General features: G+C 51.6%; 1 protein-coding gene across 7 annotated transcripts in view; it reads right to left on the minus strand.

The window, feature by feature from the left end:
• Positions 1-745: 745 nt before the first annotated feature.
• The window catches only part of RNF24 (ring finger protein 24), a 28,996-nt gene continuing 13,555 nt past the window's right edge, over positions 746-16,186 (minus strand). For 5 of the 7 annotated variants that reach the window (XM_063401385.1, XM_063401383.1, XM_063401382.1 and 2 more), the window contains 5 exons: positions 12,042-12,191; positions 6,655-6,697; positions 5,720-5,761; positions 3,728-3,807; positions 746-1,946 (listed from right to left, as the gene is read on the minus strand). In XM_063401385.1, the coding sequence (XP_063257455.1) occupies positions 1,808-1,946; positions 3,728-3,807; positions 5,720-5,761; positions 6,655-6,697; positions 12,042-12,184 (447 nt within the window). In that variant the 5' untranslated portion in view covers positions 12,185-12,191 and the 3' untranslated portion in view covers positions 746-1,807. Of the gene's footprint in view, positions 1,947-3,727; positions 3,808-5,719; positions 5,762-6,654; positions 6,698-12,041; positions 12,192-13,512; positions 13,886-14,549; positions 14,704-16,186 lie in introns of those variants that run through there. The other 2 variants (XM_063401378.1, XM_063401379.1) reach the window with 2 other exon arrangements.

Consider the following 16,186-nt stretch of genomic DNA (forward strand, 5'->3'; position numbering starts at 1 on the left):
CTGGAGCACGCTGGGCTGGTGGAAGGTGTCCCTGCCCATGGCAGGGGGTGAATGGGGTGGGGTTTAAAGTTCCTACTCATCCAAAGGGTTCCGCGGTTTCGGTGATGTCCAGGTGGGATCCGGCACTAGAGGGCAGCAGCCCCGCAGGCAGGGACCGGGGGACAGCGGGACAGGGACAGCGGGACAGGACAGCGGGACAGGGACAGGGGGACAGGGACGTGCCAGTCCCGCCTCCCTCACCCCGGGGTCCGCAGGGATCCCAGCCTGCGGTGACCCCAGCTCAGCCACCCCCAGGGCACAACCCAGGGGGATTTTTTCACCCGCCTGCTCAAGCCTTGAGGGAGAGGAGGAGTGGAACAAGGAGCAGGAGACGGGGTTGGAGCTGCACCCCAGGAGATCCCACAGCGCTGAGCTGGGGGCTGAACCCCGCCCAGCCCTGCCGGAGGTCGGCATCAGGGGTTTGGGCCGGGATTTGGGCCGGGATTTGGGCAGGGAAGGTTGGAGGAACATCCTCTCCCCAGGCCGGGAAGGTCACCCGTGCCTGGATCCTCAAAATCCCCCCGAGCTGGGGGTTTTGGATGCTGTCCCCATGGGCTCTGCTCTGATGCTACTGGGGCAAGGGGACAGGGACAGGGTGACCCCAACCCCGCCCCTCTTCCAGCCCTGTGGTCCCTCCCCTGCTGGGGACATCCCCAGGGTGACAGGGAACAAGGGATGGGGACAGACCCCTGCAAACACACCCCGCTTCCAAAACCTGCTTTTATTTACATTTCAAGTCAAATCACATGCAAACTCTTGTTTGGTTTTTTTTTTCTTTCACGGTTTTTCCTTAAGAAGAGTGTGATTAGCAAAAAAGACGCATTATTAGAATTTTCAAATAGCAATTAAATATACAAAAATAGAGCTTACAAAAAAACCCAAACAAACAGAGGGAAAAAAAAAACCAAAACAAAACAAAAACCAAAACCAGCGAATGTTTTAAAAAATATTCTGCTGCAGAATTTGTAGTGTACAAACACGTCTATGAGGCTCCACGCTCCATAAACAGTCCCGGGAGTTCGGGAGGGGGCGGCACCAGGAGCCCCCAGCCCTGCCCGGGGAAGCCGCTGCCGTGTAACACTGACCCCGCTCCCAGGGCCGGGAATGCGGTGCTGGGGATGCCGGGCGAGCCCCAAAACTCGCGGTCGGGGAGGCGAGGGGCGGCCCCAGGCGCCGCTGAGGGGTTCGGGGTGTTTTGGCAAGGGAAACCGTGCCCGGAGAGCCCCGGGCCAGGCTGGAAGCGATGGGATGATCCCACAGGCCGGGATTGCTGCCGTGCCCCTTACAGGGACTCCAGGCCCCTGAGGTAGCCGAGGAAGAGGGGCAGCCACCCTCGGGAATCCAAACCCGGGACAGACCCCACACGGCCACCCCCGCGGGTGACACCAGGTGCCGAGGGGACACCCGACCGCAGCACGACTCCGGGGGCGAGCCCCCATCTCCCGGTGGGAACCGCAAAGGCGAAGGAACCGAGGGCGGAGAGGAGGCAGCAGGAACCGGGCGCGGCGCTCCGGGGTCCGCCCGCGTCCTGCGGGGGCCGTGGCGATGTCCCGGAGGTCGCTGGGTGCCACCGCGCCGCTTCCCGGCGGCCGCGGGGCTGCAGGAGGGAGGTGCTGGAAGAAGGATCCGTGCCGAGGACGCCGAGTCCCCGCCCGGCCCCGGCGGAGGGTCCGAGCCCAGGCTTCACCCCGGCACGGCTCGGGGCTGCCCAGCTGCGGCCCAAGTGCTTTGGTTGTGTCCGAGCGCCGCGGGCCGGGCCCGGCAGGGACTATACGATGTTCTGCGAGCCGGGCAGCGGCCCCTGCGGCGGGCCCGGGTCCGGCTTCCCGTGCAGCTGCGCCAGCTGCAGCACCGGCATGTTACACAGGGGACACACCTTCCGCACCTCCAGCCACTTGATGAGGCACCTGCGGGGACACGGGGACACGGCGCGTGAGAGGGGACACGCCCGACACCGGCGGGGACACACCTGATATCGGTGGGGACATGCCTGACATCGGTGGGGACACACCTGATATCGGTGGGGACATCTGACATCATTGGGGACACACCTGATATCGGTGGGGACATGCCTGAATATCGGTGGGGACACACCTGACATCACTGGGGGCATCTGACATCATTGGGGACACTCCTGATATCGGTGGGGACACTCCTGATGTCACTGGGGACATCTGACATCACTGGGGACACATCTGACACCATTGGGGACACTCCTGATATCGGTGGGGACACCTGACATCATTGGGGACACACCTGACATCACTGGGGACACATCATTGGGGACACCTGACATCATTGGGGACACCTGACATCACTGGGGACACCTGACATCATTGGGGACACCTGACATCACTGGGGACACACCTGATATCGGTGGGGACACACCTGACATCATTGGACACATCTGACATCACTGGGGACACCTGACATCATTGGGGACACCTGACATTGATGGGGAGCTGCAAAAATCCCCCCAAAGCCCCTTTACCCCCCTGGAGCTTTGCTGCTGCCCAGTTTTTAATTCTCCATTTGGTGCCTTTAGGTTCTATTGGGATTTTGGGGGGGTTCTCTGTGTAGATGTCCAGGGATTTTGTATAGGTATGTTTTATATATAATTTGTATTTATATATAGTATATTTATATTTATATTTATATTTTTTAATTTTTATTTTTGTATTTATTTTTATATTTTTATATTTATATTTATAAAATAGGGATATAAAAATGCATACGCCTACCAAAAGGAATCAAAAAAATATATACACAAAAGGTGTCTGTGAAATTATAAACACAGAATATGTAAATAATATATCAATAATGCACAATCATGTAAATAATGTGTATAAATAAATAAAAAAAAAAGATGTAAATAATTTGGATATAATCATACTATTATGTGTTATGTATTATATATAATTATGTATATATTATAATATATATATTATGTAAAATATATAGTTATATATAGTATATACAGTATAGTGTATGTATAAATGTGTAAAATATATAAATATAAATATAAATATAAATATAAATGTAAATGTAAATGTAAATGTAAATGTAAATGTAAATGTAAATGTAAATGTAAATGTAAATATAAATATAAAGAAATAGAAATAAAAATAGGAATAGAAATAGAAGTAGAAAGTAAATATAAATATACAGAGTACATAAAAATACCTGTAATACACAGCAGGATGTTATGTAGTTTTAGCATATAGAATATTATATAGTATCATTATATAAAATATTATGATATATAGAAACATAAATTTTAGTGGGTTTGCTTTATATAAACCACACCAATATTTATTTTTATATATTTATATATATTTTTATATATTTATATATATAAATATTGTATATATGTATTTATATATTTTTATATTTTTGTATATTCTATATATATTTATATTATTATATATTATTATATATTATTATATTATATTTATTATACATAAAATATATATTATATAAATATATACTATATTATATGTATATATTATGTATATATTATATATATATTTATATTTTATATATTTATGTATATTATCTATATATTTCCTTATATTTCTTTTTATATATAAATATATTATCTATATATTTCTTTATATATATAAAATCTATATATTTTATATATATAGATGTGTATATATATATATACAGAGCCCGTGCCCACACTCACTTCCTGTGGAAGGCATGTTTGCAGGGACAGATCCCCAGCTCGTCCTTGGGCTTGAACTCCTCCAGGCACACGGCGCAGATCTGCAGGGGCACAGGGAATGTCACTGCTCAGGGAGCACAAAAACTCCCCAGTCATGGAATTGTGGGATGATTGGGTTGGAAAGGGCCTTAAAGATCATCCAGTGCCACCCCCCTGCCATGGCAGGGACACCTTCCACTGTCCCAGGGTGCTCCAAGCCCTGTCCAACCTGGCCTTGAACACTTCCAGCTCCTCTGGGCACCCTGTGCCAGGGCCTGCCCACCCTCACAGGAATGAAATTCCCCCTAAAGCCCTCCCAAATTTTCCTGCCCAAGCCTCAGGATCACAGGCTGAGGCTCGGGTGTCCCTTTCCATGGAGCCCCCCCAGGAGAGCCCCAAAGCTGGGATGTGTTTGAGGTTTTGGGGTGCAGGGGGAGGGATCCACGCTGCTCCTCGGTCCCTGGGACTGCAGGGACACCCCTGGGATGAGGAAAGGGCAGTGGGCCATGCCATGCCTGTCCCAGGGCTGGGAAAGCTGGTGGCCTTTTCTCAGCCAAAGCCTCCTTCCCCCTCACAGCCAATCCCTCCTGACTCACTTTGGACATCCCGGGGGATTTTGGATATTCCCGGTGGTTTTCCCAGCCTCCCTGGCCTGGGATCTCTCAGTGCACCGGGGCCAGGTGCAGCTGCTGGGGTCACCCCCTGAGGAACACCCACACCCCGAGCTCCCCCAGGGCCTGGGAGGGGCAGAGTGGTGGAAAAAGGGGAAAACCAGCCCCAGAGACAGGGAGGGCAGAGCTGGGTGGGCTCTGCTTTCCCTCCCCAGGGCTCTGGAAAATTCCCATCCCGACCTCTGCCTTCCAGAAACACTGACTGCAAACGCCAAAACACAGATGCCCAAAATGGGATGGTTTTGAGCAAAATCCTTCCAGCCTCTTCCAAACCCCAGGGAAGAGCTTGGACAGCTCTGTCCTCTTCCCCACAGAGGCCTCGTCCTCCCCAAAAGCTGGGAGAGCTGCAGCCAGCTGGGAACAGAGGTGCAGGAGGAGGAGGGCTGAGCGTTATTGAGGCCAGTCCTGGCTCTGGCACATTCCCAAATCCCTCCTCCATCCCATTTCTCAGCCCAGGAAGTGCTTTGAAGCCTGTGTGCCGACAAAAACCCCGCTGCAGGTCGATTTAACAGAGTGGATCAGAAACAGGGGCCTGCAGCAGGGACTGCTCCAAACCCTGGGGCCCTTGGGATTTACCCCGGGGGCTGTGGGGGGCGGAGGGTCAGGATAAAACGTGGGATGGGCTCTGCTCAGGGGATTAAAATAAAATAAATAGTGGTTTATAAACAACTGGAGCTGGTGCTGGGCAGATGAGCAGCCTCGTGCCCGGATGTGGGTGGGCATTTTTGTTATCTCTGGCAGAATAAATAAATCCAGGCCGTGCTTTGACGCGGGATTTGAGCAGATTCCTGCTCAAATTCATCAGGAAAAACGGGCTGTGACTAGAAATGCTCAGCCCCAAAAAGCCTGGAAGGCCATGGAGACAGACTGAGGTGTTTCAGCCCTCAGGGGCAGGAGGGAGGAGCGGATCTGCCTCTTCCAGGAGCGGGGAGAGCGTGTTTATCCTGATTCCAGTTTTCCCTGCCCAGAACTGTGTGGATATTGTCACACCCCGACGGTGGCGGGCCAGAGGGGATGTCCCCACCCAGGGACACTGTTTATACAAGGCCCAGCTGGCCTTGGCCTCCCTTTATCCAGCAGCCTCTATCAGCGTGATAAGAACACAATAAATAACAATAACGGAGCAGGAAAACCCAAGGGAGCCAGGAGGAGGGAGGGTTTAATCCAGGCTTTTGCAGAGGATTCAAAGCACAGCTGGCTGCCTGCTCTGCTCCCAGTGGTGTTGAATTTGAGGGTTTGCCCCCTCCCCGGGGTGAGGAAGAGGAGGGTGAGGGAAGCTTTTGTTGCCCCAGGATGTGCTCACCTCATGGAGGTTCAGCTCCTTCACCTTCTCCTTGAGTATGACCTGCAAGGCAAAGAGTGGGGTCAGGACAGAGCTTCTGCTGTGAGCATTCCCAGGAAAAATCTCCACAGGGATCCCACTGAGTGTCCCAGTGGAACTGGAAACCCCCCAGTAGAACTGGAAACCCCCCAGTGAACCCAGCACAGCCAGGGAGCACGAGGGGCCCTGTGCAGGGACAGGAGGAAGGGAGCACTGGGAAAGATAAAACCACAAGGACCAAATCCAGGAGGTTTCCTCCCAAATTTGACCCTCCTGGGCTACCCCTTCCTTTTCCCTCCATCCAAGCTGAACACCTGGAGAGGGGCTATAAATCCAGGACAACTGTGTGTCTTCAGCCCAGCTCCACCCAGCTTCCTGCACGGATCAAGGGATCAGAGGCAGAAAATCCCACAAATCCTGGAGAAAACAGGACGTGGAAGCAGCAGCCTGACACCCACCCTTGGGCTGTGTTTATTTTAATTGGTAAATGCAGGTGGGTGCAGGGAAGAGCTGGAGCTGTTCCCTGGAAAAGCCCTCTGGCTTCAGGGATTTGGAACAGCCAGGTCCAACCTTGGGAGCAGACCTAGACCCTATAAAATCCAAGTTTGGTGGCTGGGGGAGTGATGGCATCACTGCTCTGCAGTGGGTGAGGCTGGAGTGCTCCAGAGGTAGAGATGTTCCCACTGCTCAGGACTTCAGGAAAACTGGGAGACTTGTGGAAGAGCAGGTGAGGGATGGTCCTGGGGGCCCAGCTGACAGGGGACAATAAAATCAGCAGGGACAGACTGGCCCTGGGTGTTACAACTGCCCTCTGAGGGCCAGAAACCTCCCAAGGAGAGCAACAGCACAAGGAAAACTGATGGATTTGGCACTAGGGAGAAGGGAAGAGGAAAAAAAGAGTTAGAGGATCATCTCACCTGTTTGTAGGCGTAAAGCTCTTTGTGTGCCTGATGCCTGAGCCTGCAATGAAACCAGGGAGAAATGTGAGGTCAGGCAAAAAAAATCAGGATTATTGTAATACCTCCAACATTCCACTTCCCTCCTTTCCAGCTTTCACGTTATATTTTAAAGTTTTGCATTTCAGAAATGAGAATGGCCACAGGAAACAGCATGTTTAGGCAACATCCAGCTTTCCCTGTCGCTGGGAGGGCAGTGCCTCCATCCCAAACCACACAACTCCTCCCTTATCCCTCTTCTGACCCCCTGATTCTCCAAGCAGACATCACCCACATGGTTAACACCAGAAAAAGTGACTGAGGAAATCCCAATCTGCCATAAATCCCCTCAGTTTCCAACCACTTCTGCTGGCAACAACTCCAGCACTGAATGCAGCACCATTGTTCAAGTGATGAGGGTTCAACCTGAGGAAAGCCCTGCTCCTCCTCCAGCAGGGACAGGGAAGGTTTCCCACCAAAGCCCTCATCACACTGCTTGGGTTCCTCACACTCAGCTTTATCCTCAGTTCTACGATCAATCAAACCACATCCACTCCTGGAGCAGACTGAGGGATGGAGATGAATGGCATGAACCTATTCCAGAAACAGCTGCTGCACTGGGAAGTCCAGCAGGAATTTTAGGCCACAAGCAAAGTGATGGTTCCATCCCCTCCCCTCCCTCTCCAGTCTCCCCTCTCCAGAGTCAGAGCCAGCAGAGCACTCCACAGGCATTCCCTGGCTGGAGAAACCCATTATGCTCCTAAAATAAATACATTTAAAATTAAAATAACCAATATTGCCTCTCATTACCAGACGTGGCATTTAATAAAGTGCTTGGAAAACTCAGGGGGGAAGTTCCCAGGGCTGAAGAGCCAAGGACTTTCAATATGGAGTCAATGTGTGGCTGCAGGGCTTGGAGAGCCGTAGGAGTATTTTCCCCAGCCAGCCCCAAGTGTGATTTCAGATGGGAAACCCCCTCGCCTGGAATTTCTCTTCTCCAGAAATATTCTGAGGGCTGTCTGAAATCCCTGGCTGTTTCAGCCTGAGCTCCTGGGGGTTTTCCAAGCCTACCACACTGCAGTGGGGAAGTTATAAAAATGGGATGGAAAAATATTTCCTTATGTCTGACACCCTCCCCCAAAATGTCGTGGGCCTTCGAAGCTGAGGGATAAAAATGCACCTTGATGCTGCAGGGAGAGCTGCAGAAAGTCAGCTCCTGAGTCCCAAATTTCACAGGAGCCATCCCTCCTGCTCCAACACTGCTGCCCGGCAGGAACCCGCCTGCGGAACTGTGGAAAACACTGCGGCAGCAGGGAGGAGGAGGAGGAGAGGAGGAGGAGGAAGAGAAGGAGGAGGAGACTGGGGTCTCATCCCTGTGGCAGTGACCCTGAACAGAACCACGAGCAGAAGATGCAGGAACAATGGAGCAAACAGGATGAAACCGGCCCCATCCGCAGGGAGCCGGTGCCTGGGAAGGCGGTTATGAAACACAGATGGGAGAGGGAGGCAGAGAGACCACAGACAGGGAAAACTCGCCTGGAATGGGAAGCACATCCCTCTGGATGAGAGGCCACCAAGGCTTTGGCCCTCCTGACCACTGCAGCACCTTGGACCAGTGGTGGGGAAGAAGTGCCCACCTGGCCGTGGATCTACCCAGCTGCTCTGAGCTGAGCCAGACAGGGAGATTTTCAAAAAAAAACCCTTCCTGGAGGTTCTGGGGAGCAGCACGAGCACATCTGGTGCTGAAGCGTGCGAGCTCAGCTTGCTCCTCCCTGTCTCTGAGCCAGGAGCCCGGGCCAGATGGATCCTGGTGGGGCCTGGTACAGCTGGCGGGAGGAGACCCCAGATCCTGGCAAGCTACTCCCTGTCCGAACTGGCTCCAGCCCTGTCGTGTCAGTGCTGTGACTCCCGAGGAATTCCTGGCAGATGTCTGACCCAGACAAGGACCACACAGTGCCTGGCTGCTGATCCTGTGTGCTGTCACCCTCCCTGAAGGAACAACTGCCTCTCCTGGCTTTGGGATCTCTTCCCGCAGGAGTGGGAGCTCCCTGCTTCTCTGGGTGACTGAGTCACCTACAGCATGTGAACAACTACGGGTATAAAATACAGAGAAAAATTCTTTGCAGGTTTACCCCTGGGATTTCCACATTAGATGCTTTATAATAGAAGGAGTAGAAAAGTCCTGGGCACTGGCTTTTTATCCCATCATTGTGTTGCTGTCCCCAGCTGAGCCAGGCTCCCTGGGCTCTTCATGGAATCACAGAATCGTTTGGGTTGGAAAAGCTCTCGAAGATCATCCAGTCCAACTGTTCTCCCAGCACTGCCAAGGCCACCCCTGACCCCTGTCCCCAAGTGCCACATCCACACGGCTTCTAAATCCCTCCAGGGATGGGGACTCCAGCACTGGCCCAGGAAGCTGTGCCAGTGCCTGACCACCCTTTGGGTGAAGAAATTTTCCCTCACATCCACCCAGACCCTCCCCTGGCCCAGCCTGAGGCTGTTCCCTCTCCTCCTGTCCCTGTTCCCTGGAGCAGAGCCCGACCCCCCCGGCTGTCCCCTCCTGTCAGGAGTTGTGCAGAGCCACAAGGTCCCCCCTGATCCCCCTTTTCTCCAGGCTGAGCCCCTTCCCAGCTCCCTCAGCTGCTCCTGGTGCTCCACACCCTTCCCCAGCTCTGTTCCATTCTCTGAACACAAAACTCAACCACTGTGTTGGATCCTGGCAGGTCTGAATGCAGAATGAAACAGCCCTAAAAAAAAAAGGCTTTTTAGGGCCTGTGTACTCTGCAGCTCCCAGAGACTTTGAGCACCTCCAGGCTGGGCAGGGATGAGCCCTGGATGATCCACAGCAAAGCAGAGAGGATGCTGCACACTCGACCCACAGCAAGGATGGCATTGCTCAGCTCAGCATCCCTCTGCACTGGGTTTTATGGGACTGAAGGCAACACGAGTTTATCACTTTCATTAATTCACCAGAGATCAGACAGGACCAGCTGCCTGCAAAATCTCATTTCCTTGTTCTTCCTTTTTTATCTGTAATTTTGCCGAGCAGAGGCAGCAGCCATGAGGGACCTGAGCTGACCTGAGTGGTCTGCAGCACCAGAACAGCTCGAGCTTCACCTGAACAGGGCACAGGCAATGAGGATTTTTGTTGTGGAATTCCTACTGGACTCTTGTTTTGAGCCAATCCAATTTAAAATGTCACTTTTTGACACAGCTGCAAAGCACAGCCCACATTTTCTCCTTCCCCAGCCCATCTTTTATTTAATGCCACCATCTCTGTGATTTGAGGTGAATATACCTGATATTGGCTCTTCCAGATGCCTCCCCAGATGGAGATGCAAGCAGAGCTGCAGGGGCTGCTCTGATTCAGAGCAGGAGATGAGAACCAGGCCTGAGGGTGGTGTCATGAGCCTTGCTTGGTGTTTACCAAATATTTGGAGATGTGGAATTATTGGAAAGGAGGGAGAGGAGGGGCTGGGTTGATGCTGCACCTGTGGGAAAGGCAGGAGCTGCTGTTACCTGCAAAGAACCCCCAGGGATGGAAACAGAGCCCTGGCGCTCTGGAGGGGACCACCCTGTCCTCCTGTTGGTCTCTCTGCCCTTGCAGGTGGGTGGTCCTCATCCTGTTGTCCACCTACAGTGCTTCCCAAAGCCACCAAAACTCAGACTTTTATATCCCAGACGAGCTGAGATTACAGAGCAGCTTCCGTGGAGGTGGATGCTCCTGGGACACCGGCACAGCTGAAACCCACAGCACGGCAGAACCCTCCCCAATGGGGGCTGGAGGATCCTGTTTTGGCTCTGCTCTGCCAATAAAAGAGCTGAGGGAGGAAGTCTGAAGAGCCATTTGTAGAGTCTCTCCAGGGTTTTGGGCTATAAAGGGATCACTGGATGACCTAATCCAACTCCCCATCTATCATGGGTTGCTAAATAGCACCTCGGGAACAGGAGCCAAAACGTCTCGTCCAGAAAGGTCCTCGGTCTTGATTTAAAGACGTGAAGAGAAGGAGCACTTGCCACTTCCTTGCTGGCTTCTCTCACCGGTTACTCACCCTCTCTCTCCCTTACAACACGCCTCCAGCTTCTAAATTTAAAGATTTTCTGGCTTAACCTTCCAGACATTACTCCTTGTTATTCCTTCTTTGGGGCACAACACACCCAGCGAGTGCCCAGGAAAATACTCTCAAAGGCCAAACACCTCTTCAGTTTTCTAAGTGAGCCATATAGGCTCAAGCTCCACCTGAGCACAACAATTCTTGAGCCTTCTGAACACCTCTGGTCTATTTTCATACACCTTCAAAACACAATTTTCATAATTGTGGGGAAAAAAAAAGAAGATATGATGCCCAAATCATCCCTTGGTAAACCCGGGTTTGGAGTTGTCTGCACGTTTTATGAGGTTTTGCTTCGTACAGAACTGAAAATGGGTGGAAATTATCAAGTATTTAGAAGGCTGACATTGAAGTCTCGCTTCCCTGGTCTACAAGAGCAGGATAAAATATTTTTAACACCCTCTGGATAGATAACCTGGTGGGACTGGCTGCTGTTGTGCAAGGAGCGACTGGGTACCTGTTTTACAGGAAGACACGGAAGGGATGTGATGGATGCACAGCCTGCAGGGAGCTGGGGCCAGCTAGAAGGACAGAGGGGAAGGAAAAGGCATGGAAAAGCTGGAGGGGAGACCTCTGGGAATGCAGAATTTTGGCTGCCACTGCTGGCAGAGTGATGACCTCTGCTCCCAGGCACAGGTCGAAGCACAGCCAGCCCCCATTTTGGGTTATCAGCACAACTCATCTCCATCACCACCTCAATTCTCAGGCACTGCAGTTTTTCCCCACTTGCCTCATTTTCCCTCCCTCAGGAAGAGCTTCTCCTCTCAATTAGTAGCCCAACAATCTCCCCAATGGCCCATAAAATAACGAAAACAAGCCCCAAATTGGAACAACCTTTAACCCTGCTGTCCTGCTCCCCCATTGCTCAGATTAACACATCAACTCTGCATCATTAATCTCCAAACTGTGCTGTTGAAGGAGCAATTTGTGTTCAATAACCAACGGAGCAGGTATTAAACATTCCTTAGGCACGCAGCACACGGGTTACTCATTACAGAGGGAAATGTGTTGAAACATTAAGCAGAAAGCAGGGAGCATAAAACATCCCTTTCCAGGTTTTTTGAGAAGCTGACCACAATTCCATATCTATTTTAGCAAATGCGAATCTCTTGGTTTTAAGTGGATAATGTGACTGTTTGGTGGGACATCAGGTTGACTTGTGCCAAAGAAATCAGGTGCTGCCATCCTCTTTTTGGGATGGAGGGATCAGTGATGGGCCTGGAAGCAGGAAAACATTCCCTCACAACATTCCCTTACCTGATCAAGTAGCAACAGAAGAGCAAACTGAGGATGAAGACGAAGATGGCCGTGCCGAAAACCACGATGTATATGTTGAGAGGAAGGTTCTGGAACCCGATGTTCGGCATCCTGAAACTGTAATGCTGGAAGTCTGAGCTCATGGGTAGGCTGTGGAGACAGGGAGAAAACACACGGATGTGACATTCCTTAGGGATGCACTTTGCAGACCAGTGGTGCCTTGAATGGACGTGAAGGGGGCTGGAGATGACTTCTGACTCATCCCCATTCTCCTTGCCCAAAACCAATTTGCCATCTTGGTAACTGAAAACAAAGCAGGGCTGGATCAGCTGGGGCTGGGATTTTCCTTCTCCCACTGTGAGCTTCTCCTCCAGCTCCTTTCCTTTCACACATAATTCACGTTAAACATTGGATGAGATGGACGGTGGGAATTGCATCCAAGCAGCCCCAGCTGCAGCCAGTGTCCCTCAAACCCTGCAGTAACTTGGTAAAAATACTGAAAGCAGTCAGGAAGCCTTGGAGCAAGGCAAATTTGCCTTCCTTTCCCCTCCAGTGGTTTCTGACTCCTCAATCCATAGAAAGCCCCCACCAATATCATCAAAGATGAAGAGGACAAGGACATTCCCAGGACACACAGCAGCGCCGCCGGGAGGAACTACGGGGAGACTATGGACCCTGTAAAGGAGGCTTTGCTTGTTTTTCCCACCTGAGATGCAGGTTTGGTGGTTTAAGAGCACTCCTGCAGCTGTCAGCTTTACTCCTCAGCACAGCCCCAGGCTCCTTCCCCCCAGGAAAGCCCCAAGGCAGCAGCGAGCAGCAGCCAAGAGGAAGAGGCAGCAATTTTGGCTGTCACGTCCCACGTCTGGGACCCGTGACCAAAACCTCCCTCCCCTTGGAGAGCCCCAGTTAAGCCCCGAGCAGCTGTCTGGGATACCAACTTCAGCAAATCCTTTCCCCCGGGATTTTAATTGCACTTATTTATTTACTATCTCTTATCTTCCTATCATTCTCTGAACCGTTCGCTCTCGGATGATCACAACCGTTGCTGGCCAGGCATAAAGTTCCCCTGCCCCCAGCTTAGAAAAGGAAGTTAAAAATACACCTTGTTTTCCCTTCTGCCCACGGGAGAGCAACGTGCAGGGAAGTTTTACAAGCAAGGAAAGTACCTGCAGTCTGAGCCCTGTTTCCCAAATAAAATCACCACGGGATAACAAAGCCCTCCCCTGGAGCGGGGAGTTTTCCACGGTGCAGTAATTGCACAGCCCCTCATTTTGCACAGAGTGGGAAGACAGTGGGGAAACCGCAGGATCTGAACCCACACACGCCAGAGAGCAACGCTCCAAAATCCAAGTGTCCTCTGAGCGTCCATCCAAGCAGCATCCTCGCTCCCCAATCTCCTTTCCCCCTTGAGGCCCCCTTTTTGCCAAACCCTGTGGGCTTTCCTGTGACTTCCCACGGGGAGCAGACTCACCTCTCATCCCGGCTGCCTCACCGGGACTACCCCCTTGCTGAAGGCAACATCCCTGCCAGCCCCACACACCCGCCCGGGAGCCTCCTTGCTCCGGCTGCTTTCGGTTTGCTCAGCTCGCTGGAAGTTTCGAGGCGATTTCTGGTAAAGCCTGGATTTGATTAAAGCCTCCAGAGACCAACACGCATGTTCAGAACCTCTCCCGGCCAACGTGGAAGCGCTGCGAGAGCTCGGGCAGCCGCCACATCCCCCTGCCAGCGCTGGTGGGGATGGGATTTTATAGCCCAGCAACCACCCGGCAGCTCACGCTCCTCCACCGACGCCTGTTCCGCTCAGCTGAGCCGGTTTGCTTTGCAAATAAATTAAAAAAAGCCCAATCCAGCCCCCAAACCTTTGTTCCCAGCCGCGGCGGAGTTAATGCGCAGCTCGGCGTCACAGGGCTGGGTTTGGGTTTCAGTCCCGCTGGGTCAGAGGGATTTGGGACGGTTCAGGGGCTCCCCTCGGGCTCACTGGGGGCATGAGGATGTTTCAGCTGCCCCACCTCGCCCTTGGGCTGTGTTGATAATCACCAAGGCCGGCTGCCTCCAGCTCCTCCAGCTCCCGAGAGAAACGTCCTCAGTCTGGGAAAGATCCAGGTGATTTTTTGCAAGGAAGGAGAGACAACTCTTGGAGGACGGGCAACAAAACCAACCAGCACTGGACTGTTGTTCCTTCTTTTACAACACTTTAAACTTGTGATGTTCTTCTGAGCAATCCCACCAGGAGATTCCATGGGTAAGGAACATCCAGGGCTGCATTTGGGGCAGCAAATTCCATCAAGCCAGAAAAATTCCTCATGCTCCTGTGCACCAGAGCTGTGCTGCTCTTGCACCACTCCCCACATCCGTGAGCACAGCTAGAAACCATCACAGCCCTCAGCAAATAAAGTGAGCAGAAACAGAGCTCAGACCAATCCCCAGCATCCCACTATCCTCTTCCTATGGAACCATTTCCCTGATATTTTGCCCCAAAAAGGTGTCACAAATACAGCCATGACCTACCTGCCAGCCATGTCGTGGGAGCTCAATCTCCTGGGGACAATCCTTCTGTCCCCTGTGGTGCAAATCCAGGGAATCCCACACCAGATTCATCCAAGCCCCGTGTGAAATAACCTTCTCCACATTGGAGCTGCCCTGGTCCTCCCTCCCTCCTGCTGTAACAACTAAGAAGTGTTACAGCAAAAAACACGGAAGTTAAAGGGGAAAAATCAGTTAGTCTGCCCAGGATCCAGGAAACTGTTAACTTTAAAAGACTGCAGTGAAATCTGATGATTTCAAGCAGCCAAGCTTTGGGGTTGTTTTTTTTTTAAAGGGAGTGGAGGGGGGGAGGAACTGTATTTTAAGCTGCTTCAGATTTGCAAGGGTGCAGCCAAAAGAAATAAAAAAGGAGCCATAAAGAAGGATGAAAAGTTTCTAGTGCAGAACAAAAGCCTCCCTGTTGCTCTCTCCATGGTCAAGGCATCTCAGAGCAGGGAGAAGATGCTTGTGGGGCATCCACAGCCCTCAGCAGGTCCCTGAAACCCCTGTGATGGCAGAGACAGTCTGCATGTGGAAAAGGGGGTATGGCACAGGGTGCCCAGAGAAGCTGTGGCTATCCCTTGGAAGTGTTCAAGACCAGCCTGGATGGGGTTTGGAAGCACCTGGGATAGTGGAAGGTGTTCCTATGGCAGGGGGGTGGAACTGGATGGTCTTTAAGGTCCCTTCCAACCCTCATTCTGTAAAAAATAACAAAGAACAGAGAGCAGAGAGCCACAAATGGCAGAACAACTTGAGCTCCACATCTCCTTTCTTACACCCTCCAACGACTCAGCTACGTGGGGCCAAGCACATCCAAGGAGGACAAAACCCAGCTTTAATTAAAAGCCAAGTGCTGGTTAATGGCCCATCGAGCAGCCAGAAAAGGAGTGTTACAGGTCAGCGTGAGCTTGGCAGCGCTTTGATTACAGTCGGGCTGTGAAAGGTAAACCTCACCAAGCCACGTCCCAGATTAACTCCCATTAGAGCCACAGCAAGCCCTTAATACGTGGGGCCAACCTCGTACCCAGAGTGTTCCTCGGGAGATCTAACAGGGATTAATAAAGGATGGAATTGTCTTCCCATGGGTAGAGAAACTGAGGCAGGGAGGACGAGGGGAGCAAGGCAGAGCTGTGGTCCCTCAAGCCAGGGGGTGACACCAGGGATGCCACTTTAAGTAATGCCACGGGCTGAAAGCTGCAGATTTTTGCTTTCCTGCTGTTTTGCCACGTGGATTTGAACTGTGTGCTTCCTCTTGGGGCTTTACTTATTAAAAGGAGCTGTTTGTCCTTTTTAAAAAAAATTACTATTATTTATTTATAACACCAGTGCATAAAGGGGCCATGCATGTGCTGTGCATCCTCACACCTAAACACAACCCACATGCTGGGTGGAGAGGTGGCTCCTGCCTCTGCTGTTGTAAATAAACTCCTGTTTTTAGATGGATTTACTCCATGTTTTCAAGACAAACAACTTTCTCCACAGGGGTTCAAAGCAAACTCAGACTGGATCAGCCATTAACTGGGGAAACTGAAAGGAGCTGGTGGTCCGGCCAGGCTGGCAAAGCCAACCAATCTCCAGGAAACACTGAGCTTCAAACACCCAGCAGAGCCAGACACAGGCAG

Source organism: Prinia subflava, chromosome 7, assembly GCF_021018805.1.
Source record: "Prinia subflava isolate CZ2003 ecotype Zambia chromosome 7, Cam_Psub_1.2, whole genome shotgun sequence".
NCBI lineage: Eukaryota > Metazoa > Chordata > Aves > Passeriformes > Cisticolidae > Prinia > Prinia subflava.